Source organism: Gracilinanus agilis, chromosome 5, assembly GCF_016433145.1.
Source record: "Gracilinanus agilis isolate LMUSP501 chromosome 5, AgileGrace, whole genome shotgun sequence".
NCBI lineage: Eukaryota > Metazoa > Chordata > Mammalia > Didelphimorphia > Didelphidae > Gracilinanus > Gracilinanus agilis.
This window is the reverse complement of record NC_058134.1, coordinates 242,450,749-242,478,516: the sequence shown is the minus strand read 5'-3', so window position 1 is coordinate 242,478,516 and position 27,768 is coordinate 242,450,749. Positions and strand designations below refer to the sequence as shown.

At 36.5% G+C, this 27,768-nt stretch overlaps 1 protein-coding gene across 8 annotated transcripts in view; it reads right to left on the bottom strand.

Moving 5' to 3' along the window:
• ATP2B1 (ATPase plasma membrane Ca2+ transporting 1) overlaps positions 1 to 27,768 on the bottom strand; it is a 65,009-nt gene that overhangs the window by 22,791 nt on the left and 14,450 nt on the right. For 5 of the 8 annotated variants that reach the window (XM_044678343.1, XM_044678344.1, XM_044678345.1 and 2 more), the window contains exons 3-10: positions 20,468 to 20,722; positions 20,252 to 20,377; positions 17,728 to 17,868; positions 14,282 to 14,320; positions 10,186 to 10,347; positions 8,675 to 8,889; positions 1,952 to 2,194; positions 622 to 863 (exon numbers count right to left, since the gene is read on the bottom strand). In XM_044678343.1, the coding sequence (XP_044534278.1) occupies positions 622 to 863; positions 1,952 to 2,194; positions 8,675 to 8,889; positions 10,186 to 10,347; positions 14,282 to 14,320; positions 17,728 to 17,868; positions 20,252 to 20,377; positions 20,468 to 20,722 (1,423 nt within the window). The remainder of the gene's footprint in view (positions 1 to 621; positions 864 to 1,951; positions 2,195 to 8,674; positions 8,890 to 10,185; positions 10,348 to 14,281; positions 14,321 to 17,727; positions 17,869 to 20,251; positions 20,378 to 20,467; positions 20,723 to 27,768) is intronic. The other 3 variants (XM_044678346.1, XM_044678347.1, XM_044678350.1) reach the window with 3 other exon arrangements.

The following is a 27,768-nucleotide window of genomic DNA, read 5'->3' as shown; positions in this document are numbered from 1 at the left end:
TATTGACTCCAAGACAGAATAAGGGTTAAAAAAAAACAACAACAACAACTTATTGTGGAATCCTTTAAAATTTTCAAGTCTCCATCTTATATTTCTCCCATAAAAATGAGTCAAGTTTATGCCTCATCTTTAGATGAGGCTCAGGGAAAAAGGTGAATTCCAAATGTAGTTGTCCAACTAAGAACAGATCTCTAAGGAGATAGAAGATACTGGTTGAACTCTTGCATTTTATTTCACAGATATAAGCATTTATAAAAATACAGGCCATTGGTGTCAAATACATATAGAGGCCACATTAAACTACAAACAAAGATCTTTGTGGGTACATATTGATTCCATGTAATATTATCTATGTTCTATTGTATTTATTTTATTATTTCCCAATCACATTTTAATCTGATTTGGGCCACATTCAGGCGTATTTGGACCATATCTTTTATATGACATTTATGGTAGGCATCTTACAAAATTCAGTAAATTTAAGAATAGCAAACAATAAAGTATGGAGATAGAGGTAACAGTCTTATGGTCTTATCAAATAACCAATATATACATGTAACGCTGACCAAATGATTCACATTATATAATGTTACCATAAGCAGCAACTGATTGTGTACTTACTTTTTAAGAATGATCTCTGATGCACCCTTGCTGAATATTCTGTAGCTTCCATCTGAATTTTTCAAGACGGTGCTCATAGATTTCCTAACCGAGTTGAATGTGTAGACCTTATACAGAGCTTCTTCAGGGATTTCATTCCTTACATCCTGATAATCTCGTTTTAAATCTAAAACAAGTCCCAGCAGGGCACATTCTGTTTTATTGCCAACATGACGCGGTAATCCACCTTCTCTCTCTGGTGGCTGTAAGAGAAAAAAAAAAACAAAAAAACAGAAACTAGTTTCCCTCACAGAAATATAAAAAGTTGCCATTTTTAAAAAAAGACAACAAAAATATGTATAAAAAAAGTTATCACATGTCCAGGGAATACAAAATTTGCTATTGAATATCATATAAATTCTTAATAAATCTCATTTAAGTATAAATATCTTTATTTGGAATATAATTTATAATTTGATAGGAAATAAAATAACTCACACCTTACTCTTTTTATTTTTTTAGAAGCTGAAACTGCTACCAAATGTCAGGGCTATAAAAATGGAACACATATCTTTTGCTCTTTAGCCTATCATTCTCACTCCATATAGTAATTTTGTTTATATTTTTATATAGAAATAATATGGCAAAAGGAAAATTTAAAAGTAAAGCAGTTTTTTGCATTATTAAGTTAAGTGATTCCTTGGGAAGGTGAGTGAATTTGTAGTTTATTGTATCCAAGGGCCAGTTTCTGGAGACAGAGGCCAAAGAAATGATTTCTCTTTAAACCAACGACAGCAAATATCACTATAATTTTTAAAATATATATTTTTTTAAAAAACAAAACAAAACTATTTTTGGCTGGATACAAAATTTTCTTAAAAAAAAACAAACAGATCTTAGTTTCTAGATAACCAAGAACTGAGTTTCACATAAAGCTGTTTAGGAAAAAAAAAGCTGATGAGAAATTAAACTGATCAAATATTTTTTCTTAGCAGATGTAATTAATAATGGTTGTGAAATCAGCAATGTATGTAATGGAAAACATACTCAGATTGATAAGAACACATCTGTCAAAGGACAAATAAATAGGTTATTTGGTATAATACACGTGTGTGTGTGTGTGTGTGTGTGTGTGTGTGTGTGTGTGTGTGTGTGTGTGTGTGTAGGTAAAGTTGGCTTGGTTAGCACAATGGAGAGTTGGAGAGAGTGCCAGGCCTGGAGGTGACAGGACCTGGGTTTGGATGTGGCCTCAGACACTTCCTAGCAGTGTGATCTTGGGCAGGTCACTTAATCCCAGCTGCCTAGTTCTTCTGCTACTAAATATATATGTGCAGGTTATTCAAAGTCTTACCAATATTTTTGATGTGTAAGCACAATTCACAGAAATTCCAGTTACAAGACAGGACAAAATGCTTGCTGGAATAGCATCAGGGTCAGGAACTTTTTTATAATGCTTTTCATTTATGTAAGCCTGGACGACTGTCATTCTATTCATGGTCAATGTCCCTGTTTTATCTGAGCAAATGGCTGTTGCATTTCCCATTGTTTCACAAGCATCCAGATGTCTGACTAGGTTATTATCTTTCATCATTTTCTATAGTAAAAAATAAAAAGAACAAATTTAGTTACTTACAAATATCATTACTATATTTCAAAAATGAACATGGTAAACCTTTAACACTGAAAGACGATCAAGTGTCTTGGTCCATTGAGGAATAGTACATGAAATCCTTGGTTTTTGTCACATCAATTGTTTGCCATTACATAAACACTTATTTTCATTTCTTATTATCTTAACTCATTTTATTTAATTATATCAATGATCCTCAACACACTGGATTAAAGAAGTGCATATGTACAAGTTTATAGCATTTTGCAACGAACTTTTCAAAGAAATTTCCAGTAAAGAATTGTTAGCAGGCAACTGGGTGGCTCAGTGGACTCAGTAGAGATGAGAGGTCCTGGGTTCAAATATGGCCTCAGATACTTCCTAGCCTTGTGATCCAGGGCAAGTCACTGCCTAGTCCTTGCTAGGTAGGTAAGGATTTAAAAAGAAAAAAAAGAGAGAATTATGTTAAACTAAAAAACAAGGACCTGTGTGCAATATGCTGCCTTGAAGATACTATAATTCAGCTTTATTTTTTTCCTACAAAAGAGTGCAACAGCATAGTACCAAAAATTTGTGCTTGTATGGAGGAATTAGATATCAGGCTAATTAGCCATTTGAGCTTTGAAAAAAATTGTTTCCATGTTAAAGAGTAAGGCTTCTTATTCACTCAATAGAACATTTATCATTCAGCATGTAATTGCCTGGCATGTTCAAGAGAGAGACAGTGCTAGGAGCTGAGAGTAAAAGACTCCCAAATAGATGCCAATCCCTGCCCTCCAGGAACTTCCATTTTCTCCCCCCTGCCCCCAGTTTATTTATTTATTTAATCAGTTTCGGCTATTTTTTTCTTTTCTACCCCCCTCCCATAGTCAACAAGCAATTCTACTGGGTTTTACATGTGCCATTGCTCAAGACCTATTTCCATATTATTAATAATCTGCACTAGAGTGATTGCTAGAGTCTACATCCCCGATCATATCCCCATCAAACCATGTGATCAAGCAGTTGTTTTTCTTCTGTGTTTCTATTCCCACAGTTCTTTCTCTGGACATGGATAGTATTCTTTCTCATAAGTTCCTCAGAATTGTTTTGGATCACTGCATTGCTACTAGTAGAGATGTCCATTATATTCAATTGTGCCATAATGTATCCATCTCCGTGTATAATATTCTCCTGGTTCTGCATCAATTGCTGGAGGTTGTTCCAATTCACATGGAATTCCTCCAGTTCATTATTCCTTTTAGCCCAATAGTATTCTGCCACCAACAGATAACCACAATTTGTGCAGCCATTCCCCAATTGAAGGGCATCCCCTCATTTTCCATTTTTTTTTTTTGCCACCACAAAGAGCAAGGATATATTTTTGTACACATCTTTTTCCTTATCTTTTTGGGGTATAAATCCAGCAGTGGTATGGCTCATCCAACCCTTGAGCAATTAATGCTTTTCCAATTGTTTAGATCTTAGTTTTAATTGTGTGGAAAGCGTTTTGTAGTTGGGTTCATATAATTCCTGCATTTGTCTTGGCAAATAGATTCCTAAATAATTTTATATTGTCTAGGGTGATTTTAAATGGAATTTCTCTTTCTAACTCTTGTTGCTGAGATGTGTTGGAAATATATAGAAATGCTGATGATTTATGTGCATTTATTTTGTATCCTGCAACTTTGCTAAAGTTGTTGATTATTTCCACTAGCTTTTTAGTTGATTCTCTAGGATTCTTTAAGTAGGCCATCATATCATCTGCAAAGAGTGATAGCTTGGTCTTCTCACTGCCTATTTTAATACCTTCAATTTCTTTTTCTTCTCTGATTTGTCAAAGACTTTTTCTGCATCTATTGAGATAATCGTGATTTCTGTTGGTTTGGTTGTTGATGTGATCAATTATGTGGCTGGTTTTCCTAATATTGAACCATCCTTGCATTCCTGGTATAAATCCCACCTGATCATAGTGAATAACCCTTGTGATCACTTGGACTTTTTTTTGCTAGTATTCTATTTAAGATTTTTGCATCTATGTTCATTTAGGAGATTAGTGTGTAGTTTTCTTTCTGTTTTTGGTCTGCCTGGCTTTGGGATCAGTACCATATTTGTGTCATAAAAGGAATTTGGTAAAACTCCTTCTTTGCTTATTTTGTCAAATAGTTTGTATAGTATTGGGATTAGTTGTTTTTTAAATGTTTGATAGAATTCACCTGTGAATCCATCAGGCCCTGGGGATTTTTTCTTAGGAAGTTCTTTGATAGCTTGTTTGATTTCTATTTCTGATATGGGATTATTTAAGTATTCATTTTCCTCTTCTGTTAATCTACACAGTTTATATTTTTGTAAATATTCACATCAATATCACCTAGATTGCCGTATTTGTTGCCATGTAATTGAGCAAAATAATTCTTAATAATTACCTTAATTTCCTGTTCATTGTGGGGTCACACTTTTCATCTTTGATACTGTTAATTTGATTTTCTTCTTTCCTTTTTTAAAATTAAATTAGCCAGTATTTTATTTTAATTATTTTCTTCAAAGTATTAGCTTCTAGTCTTATTTATTAATTCAATATTTCTTTCAATTTCAATTTTATTTATTTCTCCTTTAATTTTTAGGATTTCTAATTTAGTTTTTATCTGGGGATTTTTTTCATTTGTTCTCTTTCTAGTTTTTTAATTTGCATGCCCAATTCATTGACCTCTTCCCTCTTTGATTTGTTAATATATGCACTCAGGGAAGCAAATTTTCCTGAGTACTGCTTTGGCTGCTTCACATAGATTTTAATATGATTTCTCCTCATTGTCATTCTCTTCAATGAAATTATTGTTTCTATGAACCAATTTTGGAGAATCATTAATTTCCAATTAATTTTTGATTTGCCTCTCCATGTACCCTTACTAATTATTATTTTTATTGCCTTCTGATTGGAAACAGTTATTTATTGTTTCTTTTTTTGCATTTGTTTGCAATGTTTTTATGCCCTAGTACAGGTAAATGTACCATGTGCCACTGAAAAGGTGTATTCCTTTTTGTCTCTATTTTTCTCCATATATCTATTAACTCTAATTTTTCTAAGATTTCCTTCATATCTCTTATTTCTTTCTTATTTATTTTTTGGTTTGATTTATCTAAATCTGATAGAGGAAGGTTCAGGTCTTCCACTAGTATAGTTTTACTACCTGTGTATTCCCTATCATTTTGATTCCTCTCCTAGTCCTGTCCTTTCTTCTTTCACTATTTCCTTCTACACCAGGGTTTTGCTATTAATTAGTCCCCTTAATCCCTACCCTTATTTTACTTCCCTTCCCACTCCTCCCTCCCTTCTTATACTTTTCTTTAGAGTCTATTAAATTCTCTCTCTTTTGGTACTCCCTGCCCCATTCCCCCCTCTTTGGTTTTTTCCTTCTCAACTTCCCAGTAGGGTAAGAGAGAATTCGATACACCAATGGATCTAGATGCTCTTCCCTCTTAGAATTGATTCCACTGAGAGTAAGGTTTAACTATTATCTATCAGTATTCTCTTCCTCTCCTTCTTTTAATAGTATTCTTTCCCTTCCCCTCCCATGTGTGGTATAATTTATCCTATATTTCTTATTCTTTCAAGTTTCTCTTGGTGCCATCTTCTATTCCCTCCCTTTTCTTTTCTTCTTTTTTTCTTTACATATCATGTTAAACCACTTAGTACCCAACCTCTACCTATGAATAATTCTTCTAACTATAATGATAGTTAATACTGTTTTTGAGACCTACAAATTTCATTTTTCATATAGGAATATAAACAATTTGACTGTACTGCAGCCCTTAACCTCTACCCCCTCCCCCCAATCTTGTTTACCTTTTCATGTTTCTCTTGTATTTTGTATTTGGACATTAAAATTTCCGTTTAGTTTTGGTCTTTTCTTTACAAATACTTGGAAATCTATTTTATTAAATGCCCATACTTTCCCCTGGAAGTATATAGTAAGTTTTGATGGTTAGGTGATCCTTGGTTGTAGATCCAATTCTCTTGCCTTTCTGAATATCATATTCTAAGCCTTGTGGCCCTTTAGTGTGGAGGTTGCCAGACCCTGTGTAATCCTGATTGGGGCTCTTTGATATCTGAATTGTCTCTTTCTGGCTTCTTGCAATATTCTCTCCTTAGCTTGGAAGTGTTTGAATTTGGCAATTACATTCCTGGGGGTTGTCTTTTTTAGGATTTAATGTAGAGGGTGATCTATGGACTCTTTCAATGTCTTAATCTGCCCTCTTGTTCAAGAATATCAGGACAGTTTTCTTGGATAATTTCTTTTAGTATGATGTTAAGGGTCCCCTCCCCCCATCCCCCAAGTAGACCTATGAGTCTCAAATTGTCTCTCCCCTCCTGGTCCTGTTTTCCATCTTCTCAATGAGATATTTCATACTTCCTTCTATTTTGTCATTCCTTTGACTTTTCTTGTTGTCTTGTGGGATCATTAACTTCTATTTGTCCAATTCTAGTCTTAAAAGACTGTTTTTCAGCTATAATCTTTTGATTTTCCTTTTCAGTTTCATCAATCCTACTTTTTATGGCTTCTAGCAGGTCAATTCTGGTCTCCAATTTGTTTATCATTTCATTTGATTTTTGGGCTTCTTTTTCCAAGTGGTAGATTCTGTCTTTTAAACTGTTTTCTTTTTTGAACTATTTCCAACTTTTCTTGCTAATTTTCTTCTTTCTTATTTGGTTCTTGAACTAGTTCCTCCAGAGCTTGTGACCAATGTCCATTTTTTTGGTAAAAGTTGGATGTGTCTGCTTGTTTGTCGCCCTCTGCTGTCTCCTCTGCAGTCTGCTGTTTTTCTCCATAGATGTTACCCAGGGTCAGAGTTTTTTTTCTTATTTTCTTAATGTTTTTTTTTTTTGGTAGTTGTAGATTGTAGTTCTTGGGTGTTGGTGGCCATTGTTGTTAGTTTTTTCTTCACTTCTCAGCCAGAAGTCTGAGTGAGGAGGGTAGGCAGCTCTCTCTGTACTGAGCTACAGAGCAGTTTTTGCCCGAGGCTATTTTTCAGTCTTTGCTGGGTTTGTTGTGGAAAGCACTTCTCTGCCCTATCTCTGTGCCCAAGCTCCTTGTTCCTCAGCCTCCTAGGGTCCCAAGTCTTGGCTGCTCTCAGGGGTAAGTCTGTGGTGTCCTCAGCTAGTCCCAAGAACCTAGAGATTGTCCTGCACTTGCTCTGATTCTGGTGTCTTAGGTGGAGCGGGGGAGGGGTGATCAACTTGAGCTTTGGTAGGAATAATTTTACCCCCTTAAAGCATGGAAATGCCCATACCCTGCCTACCTCCAAAGTTGGGCCCTAACATAGAGCCCCTTAGCTCATCTGATTTTGATTTTTGTTCTTTTGAGGTACTTTATATTGGTCAGAGGTGGGGAGAAGACAACCCTCTGTAGCCATCTTTGCCCAGAAGTCAGGAGCTTCCATTCCAGTAGGGAAGGCAGGGGGATGTGGGAGAAGGGAGACTAGAAATAGCTTCATTGTCAAGCTCCATCTAATCTCAGAGGAAGGCATGAATCTGAAAAATTTTGCAGCAGCAGAACAACTGCATTCTAGGAATTAGAGAGAGTCTGTGCAGTCAGGGAAGTAAGAGACAAAAGGTCAAGTTCAGCAATAATTAGGAGTTTGATTTGGTTAGAAAATAGCATGCATAAAGGAAGTAAAGTGGAAATGTGCAGTTTAATAGGTGTGGAAAGGTTATATATGTGTGTGTACATATATATATATATATCATGCATAAAAATAGCATAGAAAACTTAGAATTATTGCAACTACTGTACTTCACAAAGCTTTTTAATAAATGTCTTACTTGGAAGGAAAATGGCTTTTCATGATACTCACTAACAAGTATTAATTTGTTGTCTTTTTTCCATTGATCACCTACAAAGTCAATCTCCTAAATATCTGTGTGGAGCAGACTAAGATTGGGACTAATTTAAATGCTCAGATGTCTAAAACCTTAAACATTGAACTTTCATGTGCTAAGTAGAAAACAATTAAATTATACCTCCCATTCATCCTTTTGCCCATTCTAACTTCACAGTAATAGATAATTTTGAAAAAAAAAAATTTAAAGGGTGATTCTTTCCAGGTCAAGACTTATAAGCATTTTTCAATATTACAAATTATAAAATCATTAGGGTAAGAGTTACATTCTTTTATATAGCACACTATATAACTCACATTTATGAAGAAAAAAGTTATTTGTGTAAAATTATATGTGTAACATTTTTCTAATAAAAATTTTTGACTTCTGTAACATGGAAAATGGCAGGGTGGAATTCCTGCAAGATACAGGGTCAAGCCTCACCCAGAATTCCAGGGGACCAGAAAATATTCCAGAAAATACTTAGGGAAACCTCCTCCAAAGAAATTATGATTATGTGGGCCATATGGCTATTGTTATTTACCATATTGAGAAATAATCTTATTTAAAAAGATTTTCCTCTTCTGAGTCATTACTACAGGACTTACCTTTACAGAGTAAGCAAGTGAGATAGTAACTGCAAGTGGAAGACCTTCAGGCACTGCTACCACCAGGACTGTGACTCCAATTATGAAGAACTTGACAAAATACTGGATATAAATAGGTGTACATTCTGCCAGCCATGGTCGTTTCTGAACCCAGAATGTGTCGATTACAAAATATAATACAAGGATGATAACTGTGATTGCAGACATCAATAATCCTTTCATTGGAAAGAAAAAATTAAATAGAATTACCTAAGGAAATAGGACATTTTAAAAATATAACAAATTCATGATCTCTAATATGGACTTTCTAAACTAATCTAATCTGCTTATTTGTTAACAGTTTGTTTATACTTCGTAAATGATTCGTAAAGAGTCAAAAGAGAAAGAGAAGAATTATCTTGTCTGATCTCCAGAAAGTAAAGAAACAGAAAACATCATAGATAGACAAATTCAAAGTTTGTAGTTTTATATCCCAAAACATGTATTAAGTCTCTAAAAAGGGAGGAAAGTATGGTATGGCTAAATTTCTTTCCAATTCTTGGAATTAAGATGTTCAGATAATTTCATTATTTAATGTTAGAAAATGTCAGTCGAAAAGTTTTGCACTGAAATAAATTTCAAAATAAATGGTTCTTCACAAATTATTTATTTGCAATTTTAGATAACTTGCATGCCACTACAAATAGAAATGATTACACATTTTAAATATGCCTAAGATTTTGTGCCAAAGTAAAAAGGGACAACTAGGTAGCACAGTCATTGAGCTCCAGGCTTGGACTCATGAAGACCTGGATTCAAATATGACCTCAGAGTTCCTAGCTGTATGACTGACTCTTGAGTAAGTCATTTAACGCTGATTGCCTAGCACTTGCCATTTTTCTGTCTTAGAAGTAAAGGTAAAGATATACATTCTTAAAAGGCAGAATTTCAAATTTTTTGGCAAGGAAGAGGTTCAAACCTCATTGTGAAGAAATGAAGCTGTGTTGACCACCTTTCTAAGGCTTCTTCCAACCTCTAGCTCTATAATATACATCAGCCATTCTTCTACAACTTAAAAAGTCTTTAAGAGGGTGTTGTGGACACTGAAAAATTAAGACTTGCCCAGGGTTGTAGTACCCATTCCTTACACCCTCATAATTTCGTTTTAAATTGAAAACAAGTCCCAGGCTCATTATAGCAAGTTGGATCTCAATTACAAACTAAGCAGGGAAAAAAGGAATGATGGAATCTTATTTGAATAAAATATAATTAGACAGCTTATACAGATACACTAAGACTTCTGGGACCTCCTTATCCTTAGCTATTATCTCTAGCTGAAGAGAAATAAAATTAGTGTGTGTAATAGATGTGTCCTTCCTAATTTACTTTTTATTCATACCCTCCAATGTAGAACTTTGGCTCTAAAAAGAAAGTGATATAAGCGACTTTTAAAAAGAAGAAAATAGTCAAAGTTAAAAAAAATATATATATATATATATATTCCAATCTCCCACCTCCCAATTACTTCATACCTGCTTTTCCAATCTGAACTGCCAATTTTGTAAGTTTTCCTTGTAAAACCGACTTTTCTTTCTTTGGCAAGTTTGCTTTCTTTTTGTCTTTTTCATCACCATCTCCTCCTTCCTCACTCTTCAATGGCTGCATTTCCATGGCTGCACCATCCTGAGCTTTTGCTAAGATTGAAAAGAAACATACATTAAAAAAAAACCAAAACATCATATCATTGGTATGATTTATATGCTATTAGAATTTTTATTAATGTCTTATGATCTGTAGAAATCCAGAAACCACTTGATAACCCAAAGACCCCCCCCTCAAAATACAATAAATGAACATTTATTATGCAACTATATTATGTGCAGACAATTCTGCCATCCATTGGCAAAGATACATTTGGATGAGACACAAGCCCCGGCCCTCAAGGAAATGAGGTCTAATAAACACCCTCACAGTGGTCATTTGAATAGTATTCTGTTCAAATCTAATTGGCTAAAACACAAACATGCATTAATGCAGATAACATATTTAAGTATGTTAAATTATTACAAGAAGTACCAAGGTGACAGAAAGAAGGGAGAGGGAAAGGAATGAAAAAGGCAATCTAGAGTGATACTTGAATTGGGCTTTATAAATGATGGGTTTTAATAAACAAAGATACACAATAATAAAGGAATATTATTATTATAAAAAGTATACTAGTGTGATCAATGTTAGTGAACATTCAGAAGATAGACTTGCCTATATTTAGCAAGGGTATAATGAATGAAGGAGAGTAATATTAATTAAGGTTGGAATGATGGTATGGTACCAGTTGACAGAGGGCTTTCAAAGATCAAAACCCTAATTTGATAGCCAATGGAGACACTAAAGGACTTTTTAGCAAAGGGGTGGCATTTTGGCAGCTGCTGTAAAATCAAAGAACTTCAGAGTTGAAATGTCTTCAGTGGTCACCTAGTTTTAACTCATTTGTCATAAGGAATTCTACCTCCTCACTCTACTCATGTCTGAATTATGAAATAATCTAGCATTTCTGCTTGAAGAACTCCATTGAGTCAGTTCCTTCTACAGTAAGTCCAAATTTGCCTTTCTGAAACTTGAATCTGTTACCCCTCAGTGACCATTTAGTCCAAACTAAACTGAAAAAAAGAATTCTCTATAGAAAAAAAAAAAAAAAAGCTTCTTGGCTTTTTGTTTAAAAACCTCCAGGCAGAGAGAGTCAACTTGGAAGGCCCTTTATATTATTTAGTTTTGTTAGAAGTTTTTTTTTTATTTCTTTCATGAAGCCTTAATTTGCTTTTGGGGGGGGGGCGTGCAACATTTCTACCTATTGTTCCTAGTTTTGCCCTTAGAGGCTATAAAACAGCCCTTCCAATCTACTTGAAGATAACTTCCCTGACCCACTCCAAACCTCATGTCTCCAGTGTGAGACTCTCTTCGGGTAAATGATTGGATATGAGAGACATCAAAGTCAAAGATCACCCCCAAGACTATGAACACATGAAATACGGATAAACTCTAAGAGAACACCACTATTAAGAGATAATGAAAAGGAGGAGACAGGAGTTCAGATTTGGAACCAGAGGCCTTGAGAATGTATCGCTTTTAGTTAAGAGGATTTCCAATAGAAAAGAGTCAACAGATTTATTAATAAGCTAGAGAGGGGCCAAGAAGAATTAAGAATAAAAAAAAAAGTCTAATGGACTAGGCAATTAGGTGATCACCGGAGAGCTTGGAGCAGTTTTATTAGACTGGTGAGGGCAAACATCCATTTGCAGGGGATTGAGAAGAAAAGTGGGATGTGAGGAAGTAGAAATATAGGTTGTAGACATCTTTTTTAAGGGAGAAGAATAAGCTGGGTGGGGTCAAAGTTAAACTTTCCTTTTTTGGACCCAGGAGAGGAATACATAATTTAAAATGTATTGTGGGGGGAAAGAAAGTTATCAGATGAGGGGAAAGGGTGTGGTCTAAATCAGTAGTTGAAATTCCATTGTGACTGGAGGCAAGAAAGACAAAGAGTTTGAACAATAAGAGTTTGTGAAATGACAGAAGGAAGCTGAGGGAGTTCATACATTAGAACCCAAATCTCAGGAAAGGGATTACTTAACTTTCTTTTTCTAATGAAAAGTTCTGAGGGAACAGTTGGGAGCAAGAAGAGTTGGAAAGTGAAGCCAAGAGGATTATCTGAAAGGATTTTGGTAAACACATTAGCTGCCCCTTGCCCACTCAAAAAAACTGAAACATTGCATTAGGTTGAATAATAACCAAGAAATCCAGTGAGATGCTACAGGAAGTGATTTCTTCCAACACAGAACTAGACAAAAGTCAGCCAGAAGTCTGCAGGCAGTAGGAAAAGGAGCTGCCAGCAAAGCCAGAGCCAGCTTAGGCAAGCAAGCCAGCAGCCTTTCAGCATGACCAAGGACTGGCCAAAGACACGTGTACCCTGCAGGGCTCTCAGGCCAAAGGCAGGAAGAGCAGAGGACGACTCCCTGGAAAAGCCCCAGAATGGCTGTAAATCTACAGTGGGGGATACTGGAAGCTATCAGGTGAAGTAGCAATCTGTGCAGGAGCACCTAGACTAGGACATTCCACGATTCCAGCACATCAAATCTCAAAGATGAGGGGGTGCCTTAATTCCAGGAGACTGAGGTCAGCAGAGAAATCCAGGTGACTCAAATCAAGGTTGCACAAGGTTGACCACTCCATAACACAGTAAATGCATACATAATTTGGTGTAGAAACAACACCAAATTCAACAGAGAAACAGGTGGGGAAAGGAAGAGGAAGCTAAAAAGGGAGAATGATACTGGGAAGGAAACAATGACAGGCAAAACAAATACCCTAATCATGAAGTAAGGATTAAAATAGGGGGAAAAGTCCAAGGACTGCAATCTAAGGGGTTCTCATCAACAAGTCTGAACTGTGATCTATAAACATGATGGAATAGGACTGTGATATAAGAAATGATGAAAAGAGATTAATTTCAGAGAATCTTGGGAACGTGATCCGATGCAGATAATGAGTAGAACCTAGAAAATAACTGATGCAACGACAACATTGTATGAAAAGAAAAGCTCTGAAAGAATCCCCACTACTGATGAAAGTGATGTGCAGCTGCCCCTCCAGAAGACCTACTGTTATTGTTACTACTCTTCTGTTGTCAAGACTGGGTTGGACTGAAGATGAAGAGACCTCTATTTGTGAAAATGGCTACTGTTGGAATTTAATATTTTTTTTCTTCCTTTTTAAATTGGGGAGTGGGAGTAGTAATAATGGTTTTCTCAATAAAAGAACACTGAAGTTTGCAAAATGTACAGAAAAGAACAGAAGGAAAAATTGATGAACAAGGAAATTTTGAAAGAAATGTGTGGAATTTGTTGAATATTTTTTTAGAAATCAAATATGAAGGAGAAACTCAGGTTTTATGTATAATTTTCTTCCCTGTGTTAAACTATGTACATAAAAAAAGCTCTTTTGGTGTTTCAGTTAAGAATTTTAAAAATACAATTAAAAAGACTTGGAAAACTCTTTGTAATTATTAGGTGTAGAGAAATGAGATTAAGATTAGAGGATTAATGACAGACTAGACACTACAGGTAAAGTTCTAGCTAATGAATTCTGGATGAGTGAAATAGGCCCAAATTCTTTGAACAATGTTCAGCAGCCCCAGAGAATGGGTTACATCCAAGGAAGATGATTTCTAGGCTGGTCAGAATGTGGTCAGAAGGCAAAGAAAGGCAGAAGTGGCAAAGGATGGAGGAGTTCCAAGTTGGGTGGAGTTAAATAGAGAATCCTAATGGTGAATTTACAAAAAGGTAACTATCAGGAAAGATTCTTACCCTGACCAAGCCAAGGAGAGAAATCACTAGCATATGGCAAAAGACAATTTACTTCAAAAGCCACAATTTTTGCTGTCCCAGTTATTTCCATTATTAACAATGTGGTGGGTAACATTCATTATTGTCTTCTGCATGTCTTCATATAGATGCTATTTTTGAGCCAAGAAGGTAAGTAGAAGAGGTGTAGGCAGGTCATGATTTTTTAATAAAACCAAATGCCTTTCTAAATATGACAAGATAACTAATTTCTAGGTAATGCTTCTAAATTTACCTTTGTTGCGGTTCTCAACAGTTCCATCTTGTTTCTTATCTGTAAGGGAAAAAAATGAGAATGAAGCTCAAAACCCCAAAAAGTAGTATCTGTAAACACAAACTTACTAAATGGTAGCATAATCACTTTAATAATGATAAAAGTAGTCGTATGTTTTGCTTTATGGTTCAGTTGTGACATTTTGCCAATTATGAATGACCTGCTTCGTCATCCTCCAGATTTGGCCAATGAAAATATATTTGGTCAAATCTTTGGCCATTAGTAATCCTTCAGACTTGTTACAAGTTTTTAATGTTCTCCATTTTATTTATTTCTTTTATTGCTGAAGAAATGTTCTGTATTTTATGTACACTTATATTCTAAAAGTCTAATCATATGGTTAATTATAAAAGAGCTGGAAGGGAGTTGAGAAATAATCTAATTTCCTTCTTGTCTTACTTCTCTTCCTCCTTTCCTACTGTTTTATCTCCCAACTCCAACTTTCCAACTGAAAACAGAAAGTAGGAAAAAAAAAACCAACAAAGAAGCATATTCTGAGGCAGCTGGGTGGCTCAGTGGATTGAGAGCCAGGTCCAGAGACAAGAGGTCCTGGATTCAAATCTGAATCAGACCCTTCTTGGCTGTGTGACCCTGGTCAAGCCACTTGACCCTGGTTGTCTAGCCCTTACCACTCTTCTGTCTTAGAACCAATATACAATATTGATTCTATGATGGAAGGTAAGTGTTTAAAAAACAAAAACAAAACAAAACAGCATAGTCAAGGAGATGAGTCCATACACTGACCAGGTCCAGAAATGTATTTCACTTACTACATCCAGAATTCACTGCTCCTCTGTCATGTTATTTCTCATCACTGGTCTTCTGGAGATGTAGCTGCTCATTCCACTGATAGAATTCATAAGGCTTTCAAAGATGTTTTTCATTATAATGTTGTCACTATAGAATTTTCTTTTTTTGCTCACCTCTCTCTCTGCATTAGTTCCTAATTCCCAGAATTTTTAGGAGCCACCCCCCCTTCATCCTTTTTTTGGGGGGTGGGGGCACAATAATATTCCATCATGTTCATATATCATGATTTGTTCGACCATTCCCCAATTGATGTGCAATTCATTGTGAGACCTTTTATCCCTGCTCCCTTTCTGGCTTTTAATCTCCTCTTCAGGATCTGGAAGTTTGTTTTGCTTATGACTATTTCCTCTCTAGTACTGTTGTTATTATTAACTTCCTTTTGCCTCTCCCCACCTGCTTCCCTGTTGAGTTCCATGGATTTCCACGTGTGTGTGTGTGTGTGTGTGTGTGTGTGTGTGTGTGTGTGTGTGTTCGTTCAACCCTCATTTGTTATTAACCTTGGATGATCTCATTACTTTTTCTTTGGCCTGGAAACTGTATTTTTGCTCTGACATTCCTGGGACATTTCCCATGTGTGCTTCTTTCAGGAGGGGTTATCTTCTATTTCATTTTTTTCTTCTGGTTTTAATAGATACAGCCTTGATTTCTTGGAGTACAGCTACTAACTTCCCATTGAATTTGAGCTGCCTCTGTTGAAGCTAAAGCTTTGATTTTTTCCCAAGAAATTAAAAGAATCTTAGAGACTCTCTAGTGAATAGAGTGTTCAATTTAGAAATAACTGGACTAGAGTCTAGTCCAATCCTCTTATTTTAAGAGATTTTTCTGAGAAAGCTCAACTTTGACAAGGTTAGTGACTTGTCTAGGGGAACCCTGAGCCAGAATTCAAACCTAGGTCTTTTAGTAGCATTCTGAAGAAACAAAAGGATCAAAGGATAAAACACGAAATCCAAATTGGGATTAGTTCATGTCTTCATCCTTCCTTCAGCAGGCTTCATATTTATGCAATTTCACTGGTTTTTACATGTATTATTGTTCAAAATCTATTTCCATATTATTAATATTTGTAATAGTGATCATTCAAAGTCAACATCTCTAATCATATCTCCATCTATATATCTAATCATATCTCACAATCCAACTACGTGATTGATCATATGTTTTTCTTCTGCATTTCTGTTCCCACAGTTCTTTCTCTGGATGTGGGTAGTGTTCTTTCTCATAAGTCCCTCAGGATTGTCCTGGGTCATTGCATTGCTGCTAGTAGAGAAGTCCATTATATTTGATTGTGCCATAATGTATCAGTCTCTGTGTACAATGTTCTCCTGGTTTTTAGCCTTTCGCTTTGCATCAATTCCTGGAGGTCTTTCCAATTCACATGGAATTCTTCCAGTTCATTATTCCTTTCATTCAGCATAATAATATTCTATTCCCGTCAAATTATTTTCTTAAAGAATAAGGCCTGACAGTCACTATTCTAGTTACATTCCAGTGGCTGGCCCCTAGTTACTTCTCAAATCAAATATAAGCCCCTTTTGCTTGCAATGTAAAGCCCTTCACTCTCCAATCTAACCCCAACTTATCCATTGACCTTTTCTATATATTATTCTTTTATGACCCAACTGACTTCATACTGTTCCCCAGTGGAGGAATTTATATGGTTGATGATACAACAAAGTTAACTATGGAATAGTCAAATAAGCAGGAGGAAAAGTGAGAATGGTGTTATGAGAACAAAGAGAAAAGCAGATATTTAGGAAGAGAGTATGGTTAACAACAAAAAATAGTCTACACAGGTCAAGAAAGACTAGGTTTGGTAAAAGGCCATCGGAACTGCAATAGGAAGTCACAAGTAACTCTGGAAGTAGCAGTTTCACAATTGAGTGATGAAGTTTGAAGCCAAAAAGCTATGAGTAGTGGGAGAAGTGAGAAGGGAAATATAAGCAATGAGAGAAGACAGCTCTTTGGCAATGAAAGTGAGCCCAGATAGGATGACAGCATGGTGGAGTGGGAGGAAGAAGGTCAAGTGAGGGCTTTTTTATGGACTGGAGAGACACAGTCATATTTATGGGCAACAGGGAAGGAATCGGTAAACAAGGAAAGACTGAAGATGAAAGAGAGAGGGGATTATTGTGGGGACAATCTGATGAAGACAGGAAGTAACGGATTTAAGGCAGGGGTCAGCAACCTTTTTGGCTGTGAAAGCCATAAATGCCACATTTTTTAAAATGTAATTTCGTGAGAGCCGTACAGTGCTCCCAATGCACGCTCCTGTAACAGCGCCTGAAAAATAATTGACTTTATGGCTCCTGCAGAAAGAGCCATACGTTGCTGACCCCTGATTTAAGGGTTGTAGAGGTGTTGGATTATTTTATCATCCCTTAATTTGCCTTCCAAACCTCTTTCATATTAAAATGTTTACTAGGTCCTTCCTCAGTTGTTTATTTCAATGGAAAGTACTGTGCATTCTATAGAATATGAATGCTAAAAAGGCAATTTACATTTTTTCTTCATATTTGCTCAATCAATGAAAAAATCCAGCTTCAACAACCACTTTCAAATATAAACAATGTTTAAAAGAATCAAATTACTGTATTTACTTTTCTTTTCTTTTTTCTTTTCATCTTTCTTTTCTTCTTCTTCACCTCCAGCCCCAAGTAAGGTAAAAATAATTCCAGTTTGGGAGTTCACACCCACAGCAGTAACTACCATTCTTCCAGAGCCTTCCATCACATGGGTACCTGCAATAATATAAAATGTAGTTTCTACTTTGTAAACTTGATGCTATTTAATAAAAAGCATAAAACTAAAATCTTATTTAAAAATAAAGAAAATAATTATTCAAAATTTTTCACAGATGAGTATTAAGAGAAAGCTTTCAAAAGTAGACACTCAATCTCCAAGAAAGGTTTCAGGAAATAGAGGTAAATTATTCAAAGTACTTTCAAACCAGTCACATCTCTATGGTGATAGTTTTCTAATTAGTCAAATCTCACTGTAAGACACAAAAATTAATAGTAGGTATAAATACTCTGTAGAAAAGCATAAATAGGCAAATGGAAGCATTTTTTATGATTACAAACAGCTTGGCAATTCTTAATAGCTTCTTAACATTTTCATGGAACAACAAGTCTTTTAAATCTGATTAACTGGTAATTGTAAAAAAATGTTAAAAAATAAATGAAAACAAATCAAAGATCTCACTTAAAATATCACCACAGTGTTCAATAAGTCACTTTCTGTATTTTGATTCAAGGAGCCCTGTGAATTCTAGATCTTTGGTAAATATCTGTGGAATAAGTTATATGTATATGACACATATTACATCAGAAAAGTGACTCCAAAGAAAAAAAGAAGTCATCATTCTCGACCTTTTTTAACTGCAAAATGAGTGGAGAAAGTAGCAACCTTGATATGCTCAGAGGTCTTTAACAGCTCTAAAGCTGTGATTAGAGGATCCCATTCTGACTAATGCCCTAAAACCTCATAGCTGATCATCCACTCTCACCCCCCCCCACTAGCTGTCTTTCCTTGTCTTTAGTCTGTAAATATGCTTCCCCAAACTACAAAAAAAGGCCCTCTTGATTTTTCTCCCTCTACTAAATTATCATCCTAGATCAGTCTTCTCGATTCACTGGTCAGACTCAAAGAGAAGTCTGCCAATTCTTCCTTTCTTCCCTACTCCTCAGTCATTTGCAATCTGGCCTCAGCCGTCCCCTACCCACACTTGGCCAAGCAACAAGTAGTTATTAAATATCAGGCTTTGTCCAAGGCTGCTCCGGGGATACAAATTAAAAGAAGAAAGAAAGAAACAATCTGTCCTCTTAAGAAGCTGACATTCTATTGAGATGCCAAAGATCTGATTCAGAACCCCCTTACATTTAAACTAGTAAAATATTCTCCCTAACTCACAAAGCTGCAGTCTGTCTGTCTGTCTGTGTCATTGAAATTCTGTACACTACACGACAATCAATCTCCTAAATGTCATAATGTTTATTTCCCTTTTGTAAGCCTGTTGTGACTCTGGGATACTTCTAAGACAGAACACCGACGTCGGGCATTTAGGACAGACACCCCCTGGCTGGTTCATCAAGCCCCCTCTAAATACGCCTCCGTATATTCCAAAAGGCCACTCCCCAGAGAGAGAATGAGCCAGCTCCAGACCTCTGCCTGGGTTGGAAAACCCTTCTGCAATGGATGCTGAGAGAGGTCCTTTAGGAGAGGAACTTTAATTCTTGTCTTTGTGTTTCCAACACTTGGTACAGTGTTTGGTATATAATATGCATTTAATAAATGATAATCAAATTATATTTTTTTCCAACACCCAATTCAATAGACTCTCTGGTCCATGTAAACCTTCCCTGAACCCACAATCTTGAAAGATCTCTCCTTCCCTCAATTGTCTAAAATACTTTGTATCTCTCTCTTAAAACACAAATGGGTCAGTTTTTTTGTCTGTTATCCCTTGAGGAATTTGCTTAATTGCACAGATTCATTTTTGGACACAAATACAACACATTCAAAAATGAAGAGAAGCACAAAGATATTTAAAATAGGTAAGAATTTTTTTTAGATAATTTTTTTTATTGAGTCTATGACCAATAAAAGACATTTCCCTGTCACATCTTTGCCCTGATCCACCTTCTCTCTCTTCCTCAAATAGCTCCAATCTTTTCTCTGAGTGCCCTTGATTGGCTGTCTCCCAGACATACAAAATCCTTCATGTTGCAGCTTGAGCAAGCACCACCTTCCACTTGAATCTGCCCCAACTGCTAGTCTTTAACTATCCTCTTTCTTGTCTATGTGGTCTACCAGGACAGGATATTAGTCCTACTCCTTCAGAGTAGTGATTGTTTCCGATTGGTATCATCGGTGCCTAGCTAACCCACCAAGAGACACTTTCATGTTTTTTACTTGCTTATCTAATGTTGGTCAATAACTTCTCTGCAACTTTTCCAATTCTTCAGGGAGCCTCCCTAGGCCCTGGAAATCAAATGACTTGAACTTGGGTTTTCTTAATTCTATGACGAACCCTAGCCCATTACATTGTCTTTTAAACCATGACAGTTCAACATCCTCATCTTACAGTTTTTAATTGATATAGCCTTTATAAAAAATGCAGACCTGATAAGAGTAAGGGATCTTTATCTAATGTCTTCTTAACATGATCAGATTCTCCAGTCAGTGAGCTTTCATCAATTTTTAGATCATTTCCTTGAATAAGTATCCCATCAGCTGGAAGAAGATCACCTGAAATACCAAGTAAAAAAGGGGTGTAATGTGAGTGAGATCACTGCCTTTGGGGGTGGGCTGGGGATATCCTTTCTCCCAGATGCTTACCATATTTCACTTGGGCAATATCCCCCACAGTAATGTCAGCCACTGGTATCTGAATGACTTGCCCGCCTCTGATAACTGTGAACTTCTGTTCTTGTTCAATTCGACTCTGCAGACCTCGAAACTGCTTCTCTTTACTCCAGTCATTGAAAGCCGTCACTAACACAACACATACTACTGACAAAAGGATAGCAGCTCCTTCAATCCAGCCGGTTTCACCTTCCCCTTCTTCCTCCCCAACGGAAACTTGTCCACAAACTACAGGGAAGAAAAGACACAACTAATTGGTGTGGTTACCATGGCCCTACACCAGCCAGTGGATAAGCATTTACTGAGGAAGCTAGAGGATGCCAGTGTTCAGAGTTCCAGGCCTGGATGTAGGAAGAGTTCAAATCCTGCTTCAGACTCTTTCTAGCTATGTGACTCAGGGCAAGCCACTTTACCTCTGTCTATCTCAGTTTTCTTAACTCTAAAATGGGGGGGGGGGAAGAGAGTTAATAACAGCATATATCTCCCAAGGTGGTGGTGACAATCGAATGAGATTAAAAACTATAAAGTGTTTAGCACAGTGAGTGCCTGGCACATACTAAGTGCGATATAATGTTTATTATTATAATTTTAAAGTTCCCGTTATGGGCCAGACATTGTGTTAAATGCCAGGGATAGAAAGAAGATAAAAGATAGTTCCTCCTCAAGGAGCTCATAGTCTAATGTGAGAGTATTTATTTGGTAGCCTGTTATTTATAATAATCAAAACCACTGTTAAAAATCATTCTATGAATAAATATTAATTTCCTATTATTTAAAGAGTATTGTGTGGACAAAAAAAAGAAAAACGAAAAAGGATAAATCCTAGGTCTTAAACATTTATTGTGGAACTAATGGAATGAGATTATATATTATCTCCTTGTACCTCCTGCCCTGTCTTCCATGGAGCTTCTGGGGAGGGACTTCCTCTATATTACTGGACTCTCTTCTCTACCCTGAGGACCTTAAAATAAAAATAATTCAGTGCCTAACCAAGGGCTGTATGGCTTGCATATGTCAGGGGCAAGGCTTGAACTCAGGCCTTTTGCCAAGCCCAGCCTTCTCTATGACACCCAAATGTATGTACATGATTAATGGCAATAGTACTGAACCTGGGGAGTTCTTTCAATGGTTTTGAAAACTCCCTTTACCAGTGCTTATCCATATTAAGGAGCTAAAAAGCTAATAGAATAATTTTAAAGAGATAAGAAAGGTAGGATCTAGACCTGTGATTACGCTGATTTACAGAGCTCTCAGTTGAGGAAACTCCTATCAAAGCTCATAAGCATCTCCTCACTAGGTTCCATCTCAGTAAATGTAAGAGAAAATCTCTGCTGAAATGAAGGATGAGAGATTCAAGAAAGAAGATAATCTATCAAATAGTCTCTGTGGCATCAGGACAATCAGTACAAATTGAATAAAAGTATTATCCAAGAGCAGTGTTAAGTTTATACTGAGATTAAACACAGTTTTGGGGGATAATTTTCTCTACTACCATCTAACTACTCAAAAAAACATTTCAAGCTACATATTCACATTTGCAGCTCAGATTAGACAACTGGAATGAATATCAAAAAACTATGTTTCTGTTGGCTCTGTTGGATTTCTGTTGGATTCTGGAGATCAACATAAGTAAATCTATTCTATATGAAGTCATTATAAAGTTCATCTAGGTAAACTAAATGATTTTTACTAAATACTAGATTTAAAGCCCAGCTCTCCCACTGACATAGCTGTGTAACCTTGAACAAATCCATGAAGCTCTCTGCCTTTAAGTTCCTGAATTTATGAAGCCAACACTTTACTACTTAATACACAGTATTCTTATGAAAATCAAATGAGGATGCATGACAAGTAATTTGTAAACAACTATTCAAGTGATCCAACTACAATTCTTCTCTAAATTATTCCCTGACTCTTCACAGAAGCTATTCCAAACCTTCTTTCTCAAATATCTTGTCTCTCTCGTCTCTTACTTTCCAAGGAAAACTGAGTCCTTTTGAATTGAACTGAGTTCCCCCTTTCCCCTTGTCTTCATCTCAAAACTCCTTAACATTATCTTCTTTTCCCCAGTTTTTGAAAATCTAGTGGATGTTCACCTTGCCAAGGTAAATCCCTCTACATGTGCCTTGATCTCATCCCTTTTCCTAGTCTTCAACTTTCCTGATCTCTTTGCGGCATCTGACAGTACGGATTCCTCACTTCTGGATCCTTTCCAGTTTTTTCTATCTCTACTCTATAGGTTCTCTTACTTCTAAACATGACCTTCTTAAGTCTCTGTTGGCCATTATCCATATTTTTCATCTCTAACAGTAACTTGTAACCAAGGCTCTGGTCTCTCATTCTGACCCTATCAGCTCCCATGGCTTTGTCATTCTTCTATAGACTACTCACAGATTCCTATATCTAGTATCAGTGTCTCCTCTAAGATGCAATCCAGTACTATCAACTGCCAAGTAGATATTTCATCTGGGATGTCACAGAGATATCTCAAACATGTTTCCAAACAGAACTAATAACCTATTTATGCAATTTCTCCATGTCTGCAAAAGGCCCACCTATCTGATTGCAGTTTCTCAGGCTGGTAACCAATGCATTAACTTTGACTCAAGAGTCTCCTTTGACATGCAGATTGAACCAGCTGTCAAATATTACCATTTCTGTTTTCATGACATGGGACAATGCTGGTGCCTTTGTCACTTCTCACCTCCATGATTACATCTTTTTTTCATGAAAAGGTCTCCCTGACTTGAGTCTTTTATCACTTTAGTCAGTTCTCCACAATGACAAGAGAATGGGTTTTATATTCAATATTATTTATTTATAAATTTATATTCAATAGAATCTAGTGGCTCTCTATTGTTAATATAAAAGAGTTAACAGAGATGGAAGAGGTCTCAAAAAATGATGAAAGCTAAGGATGAGGTTATTTTCCAACATTTGGCACAGAAACGTGTGTTTAGTCTTTAGTTATAAAGATTTTTTAACAACAACTAAAGCACTGGTTTCAGACTGCAGTTCAAATTGAAGTAATGTTACACTTGATCTCTGCATTACTGTCCTCTGATCTGGCAGCTATTGCTTTGTTATAAGCCCTATGCCAGTTGTTATGCTGCTTCATTTTTAAATTAATTTATATTTTGTGGAGCTTGAGATTTTAAAGGTTTTACTTCAGCAGCTATACTGGTGTGGGACTTTGAAGAAGTTTTGTTGATGCTTATTTGAAACTACTGCATCATTATATACATATGTACATGTACATATATATATATATATGGTTTCTCAATTCAGAATTTTCATAACAGAAGGAAGGATCTTAGTCATTGCAATTAATTATAAAATAGCTCACATACATAAATCACAAAGGTTGGAAGACACTTTAGATAATCTCATTTGACCCTTGTTAGTTAGGCAGGGTATTACCTTCATTTTTAAGATAAAGAAACTTAAGTCCAGAAGTTAAAAGTGATGATCAGTTAAGGGTTGGGACCAAATCTGAATTCTGTATCCTGCTACCCTTAAACAGGAAGTTTTAGACCTTTGGAGAGGGAAACGTGCTGGAAGGAATATTGGCAAGAGGATGAAATGAAATCAACAACACCAAGCATGGGAGAAAACCCTGTAAGTCTTCCATCAGGCAGATACCTCCTATGAACAAGGCTTGTGAAAAATGTTATGGACAACAATAGGAACTTTCTAAAGTGTTGTTACACTGGAGACATGGATTGGATAGGACAATGGTAATGGATTCTAAACAAAAAGAACTACCTATTATTTGGTTTCTGTCTTTTCTATCAAAGAGAATGATCCTAACACTAGACAGAATGGAACAGAATTAGAGGTGAGAAACAAATGAAAAAAGCAAGCAAAATGAAAAAAAAATGGTAGTAACTCCTATCCCCCTTTCAGTGGTTCATATCACCTGTGCATGCCATGTAACTGTTGAGGCAATGATAGCAATCCTTTGCTAAATCAGAACACAAGAGAAATGTGCCCGGACTGAAGAATTTCATTTGATTTTTCAAAAGGTGGATTCTGAGAACTGTCAGGCCAGTGAGCATGACATTCTAGTCAAAAAACTAGACTGGGACTCTCAAAAGGATGACTTGGCAAGCACTCAGAAAAGAGGGGCACAGTCATTGGTCTATGAAGTCAACCTAATTCCTTTTTTTGGACAGATTCCTACAAGACCATAAGAATGCCATAGACACATAACTAGCAAGGCACAGGTCAAAGATTCTTGTGATATGCCTTTGGCCAAGATAAAGAGATTCAATTAGGTGGATGTAGAACTAACTAGTCACTGGATTCAAAGACTAAGGTTACCAGTGCTATGTTAATCAAATATGCTAATGTCAGCAAAGTGATTAAGCTGCATAAATCAGAGCACTGAGTCAAAGGGAAGTCTCCTCCACTCAAACCTGTCCAGGTCAGATCTTATCCAAAAGTGTCAGGTTTGGGAGATCATCTTTTAGAAGGGACATTAACAGTCTGGAACACATCCAAAAGAGGATAACCAAGCTGGTGAAAGCACTTAAAACCTTGCCATGAGCATAATGAAGGGAATTGGAGATGTTTAGCCCAGAGCAGAGAAGACGGAGGGGTCATGACCATAGACGTTGAATGCTGCAGGTTTGTCTTAAGGATGAGGAAAGTGATTCAACTTGACTAGAGGGCAAAATGAGGTATTTCTGTAGGGCCTATACAGAGTTAAGACTTCAGCTTAATATAGAAGAACAACTTCATAAAAATTAAAGTAACTCTCAAATGGAACAGATTGCCTGAGGAGGGTTACCTCTTTTCTGACACTGACTATCCATTCTCTGTTTCAAGTTTCCTATTAATCAGCCCAACTTCAAGATAGGCCTCAATGAGATGACTCCTAAGAGATGACACCCTAATCCCATGATTCCATTACTTCTGAGCACTTTCTTGACTTGGATTTTACTACACTTCTAAGACATTTAGAGTACAGTAAGGAAGGCTATAAATAAATTATTTTAGACTAATGTAAATTGAGAATACAATGCTTAAAAAGAAAATGGAAGAAACAGAGCATACCTGACTTAAAAGACTCATCTCTGTCCTCCCCATCTTTTTCAGAATGGGATTTCTTTGTAATTTTCTAACAATGATCCTGCCTTGGCTTTGAGCTGCCAGAAGAAGTTAGTGTGAAACAGCTGAAATAATGAATAGAACTTTTTTTACCCTTCTAAATCCTTACCTTGCAAATACTGAATATTGATTCTAAGGCATAAGAGCAGTAAGAGCTAGGCAATGGGAGTTAAGTGACTTGCCAAGGGTCTCACAGCTAAGAAGTGTCCGATGTCAAATTTGAACCCAGGACCTCCTGTCTCGAACTGGCTCTCAATCCACTGAGCTACCCAGTGGCCCCCTTTGAAAGGAACTTTTGATAAGGTGGTAGCTGGTGGTGGTTTTTTAAAAAACACTATACTTATTATGAATTATATATGAATGTGGTTGATAAAACTAAATACCTTATATTACTGATTAACATTTTAATCTATTAGAACTATTCATTTTAAGTCACTTGTTCCTTTTTAGAGGATGAGTTTTATACTCTCTGAGTAAGCAAAAAGATTCTGAAGGCTAAAGCAGGAAAAGAGTAGCAAGGTTAATAGAATCAGAAGGGTATTGATGGATTGAAGGATGAAATTTTATTGTGCCAACTTTTTTCCAGCAATCATTCAACAATCATTCATTAAGCACCTATGATGTTCTAGGTACTGTGCTAAGTACTGGGAGATAAAAGATGAAAATAGAAAAATGTCCCTGACCTCCAGGAGGGTCATTTTCCTAAGGGGAAAATAATACACATACAAAATATTGAGTAATTTCAGAGGTGGGAGAAGAAAACTCACAACCTCAGAGGAGGATGAGAAAAGGCAGGAGACTGAGCTTGAGCTGAGTCTGAAGACAGCCAGGGGAAGTTGAGAAGGGAATACATTTTGGTCATGTGGACAGAGGTATAGAATTGGAAGATGGAATGGATTATATGAGACACAGCAAGTCACATAGTTTGCTCTGTAAAGCAAAAGAAGGGGATACTGTGAAATCAATCTGAATATATAGTTTCAACCTGGATTATGAAGAGACTGAAACATGTAGAGATACTATCAGTAATTCTCGATTAAGGGAATGACACGGTCAGGCTCTAAGGAGAAGGGATGAAGACAAATTGGTTAGGGAAGAAACTCAGGGCCCAGTAAGCAGGCTGTTCCGATGATCCAAGCTTGAGCTGATAAGGGCATGAACAGAGAAGGGCAGATGTGAAAGGTGCTGCACATACAGAATCAACACCACTGAGTACCTGATAAAGTGGATGGGGGAAGAGAGGGAGAGTGAAGTCAAGGAGGATTCCATGATTGTGAGCCTAGTGACCAATGGACTGTGGTATTCTCAAAAGAGTAGTTTTCAATGGGAAGATAATAATGTGAACATGTTTAGTTTAAAATGTTAATGGGATATCTAGGTAGTGGATATCTGGAAGGTAGATGGTGATAGGGGCCTAGGATGAAAGAGATGAAGACTGGAAATGTAGACTGAGGAGCCATACACCCAAGATGACAACTGAATTCCATGGGAGAATCAAGAGAGAGAAGTGTGTTCAGACTCGGGCATCACTGAAAAAAATGAAAGAACTAAGTAATGCAACAAAGGAATTTGACCACAAATGAACAGCCACACAGATGGGGAGAATGATATTATGAAAACTGTGGGGAATCTGAGAGGAAGGGTTGGTCAGCAGTAGCAAATGAGAAACCAAGAAAGAGCAGGAATGAGAAAAAGTCACTAGATTTAGCAATGAAAGAGATCACTAGAAATCTTTGAATGAACAGTTTGTAAATTTACTGGGCAAGATTATAAGAGGTTGGGAAAAAATAAGATGTGAGGAAAAGGAAGCCTTCCATCACTGAAAGATAGACGGGATATAAATCAATAGCTCAAGGAGGTAGCAGAATAAAGGAAAGATTAATTTTTAATCATGGAGGAAATCTGGCCATGTTTGTGGGCAATAAGGAAGAAGCCAGAGGATAAAGGAAGAGAAGGGGTAATTTCCTAGGGCACTTGGAGGGGTTAGGCTCAAAGCAAAAGTATTGGGGTTGGCCTTGGAAGAGAAAAAGAGCATCTTTTCCTCAGAGTCTAGAGAGCAAGAGTAGACAATGGACATGTTTTTGAGGGAATCTGAGGTGTAGAAATAGGAGAAAAGAGGGATTTCAAAACAGCTTCAACTTATTTAGTGAACTATGAGACAA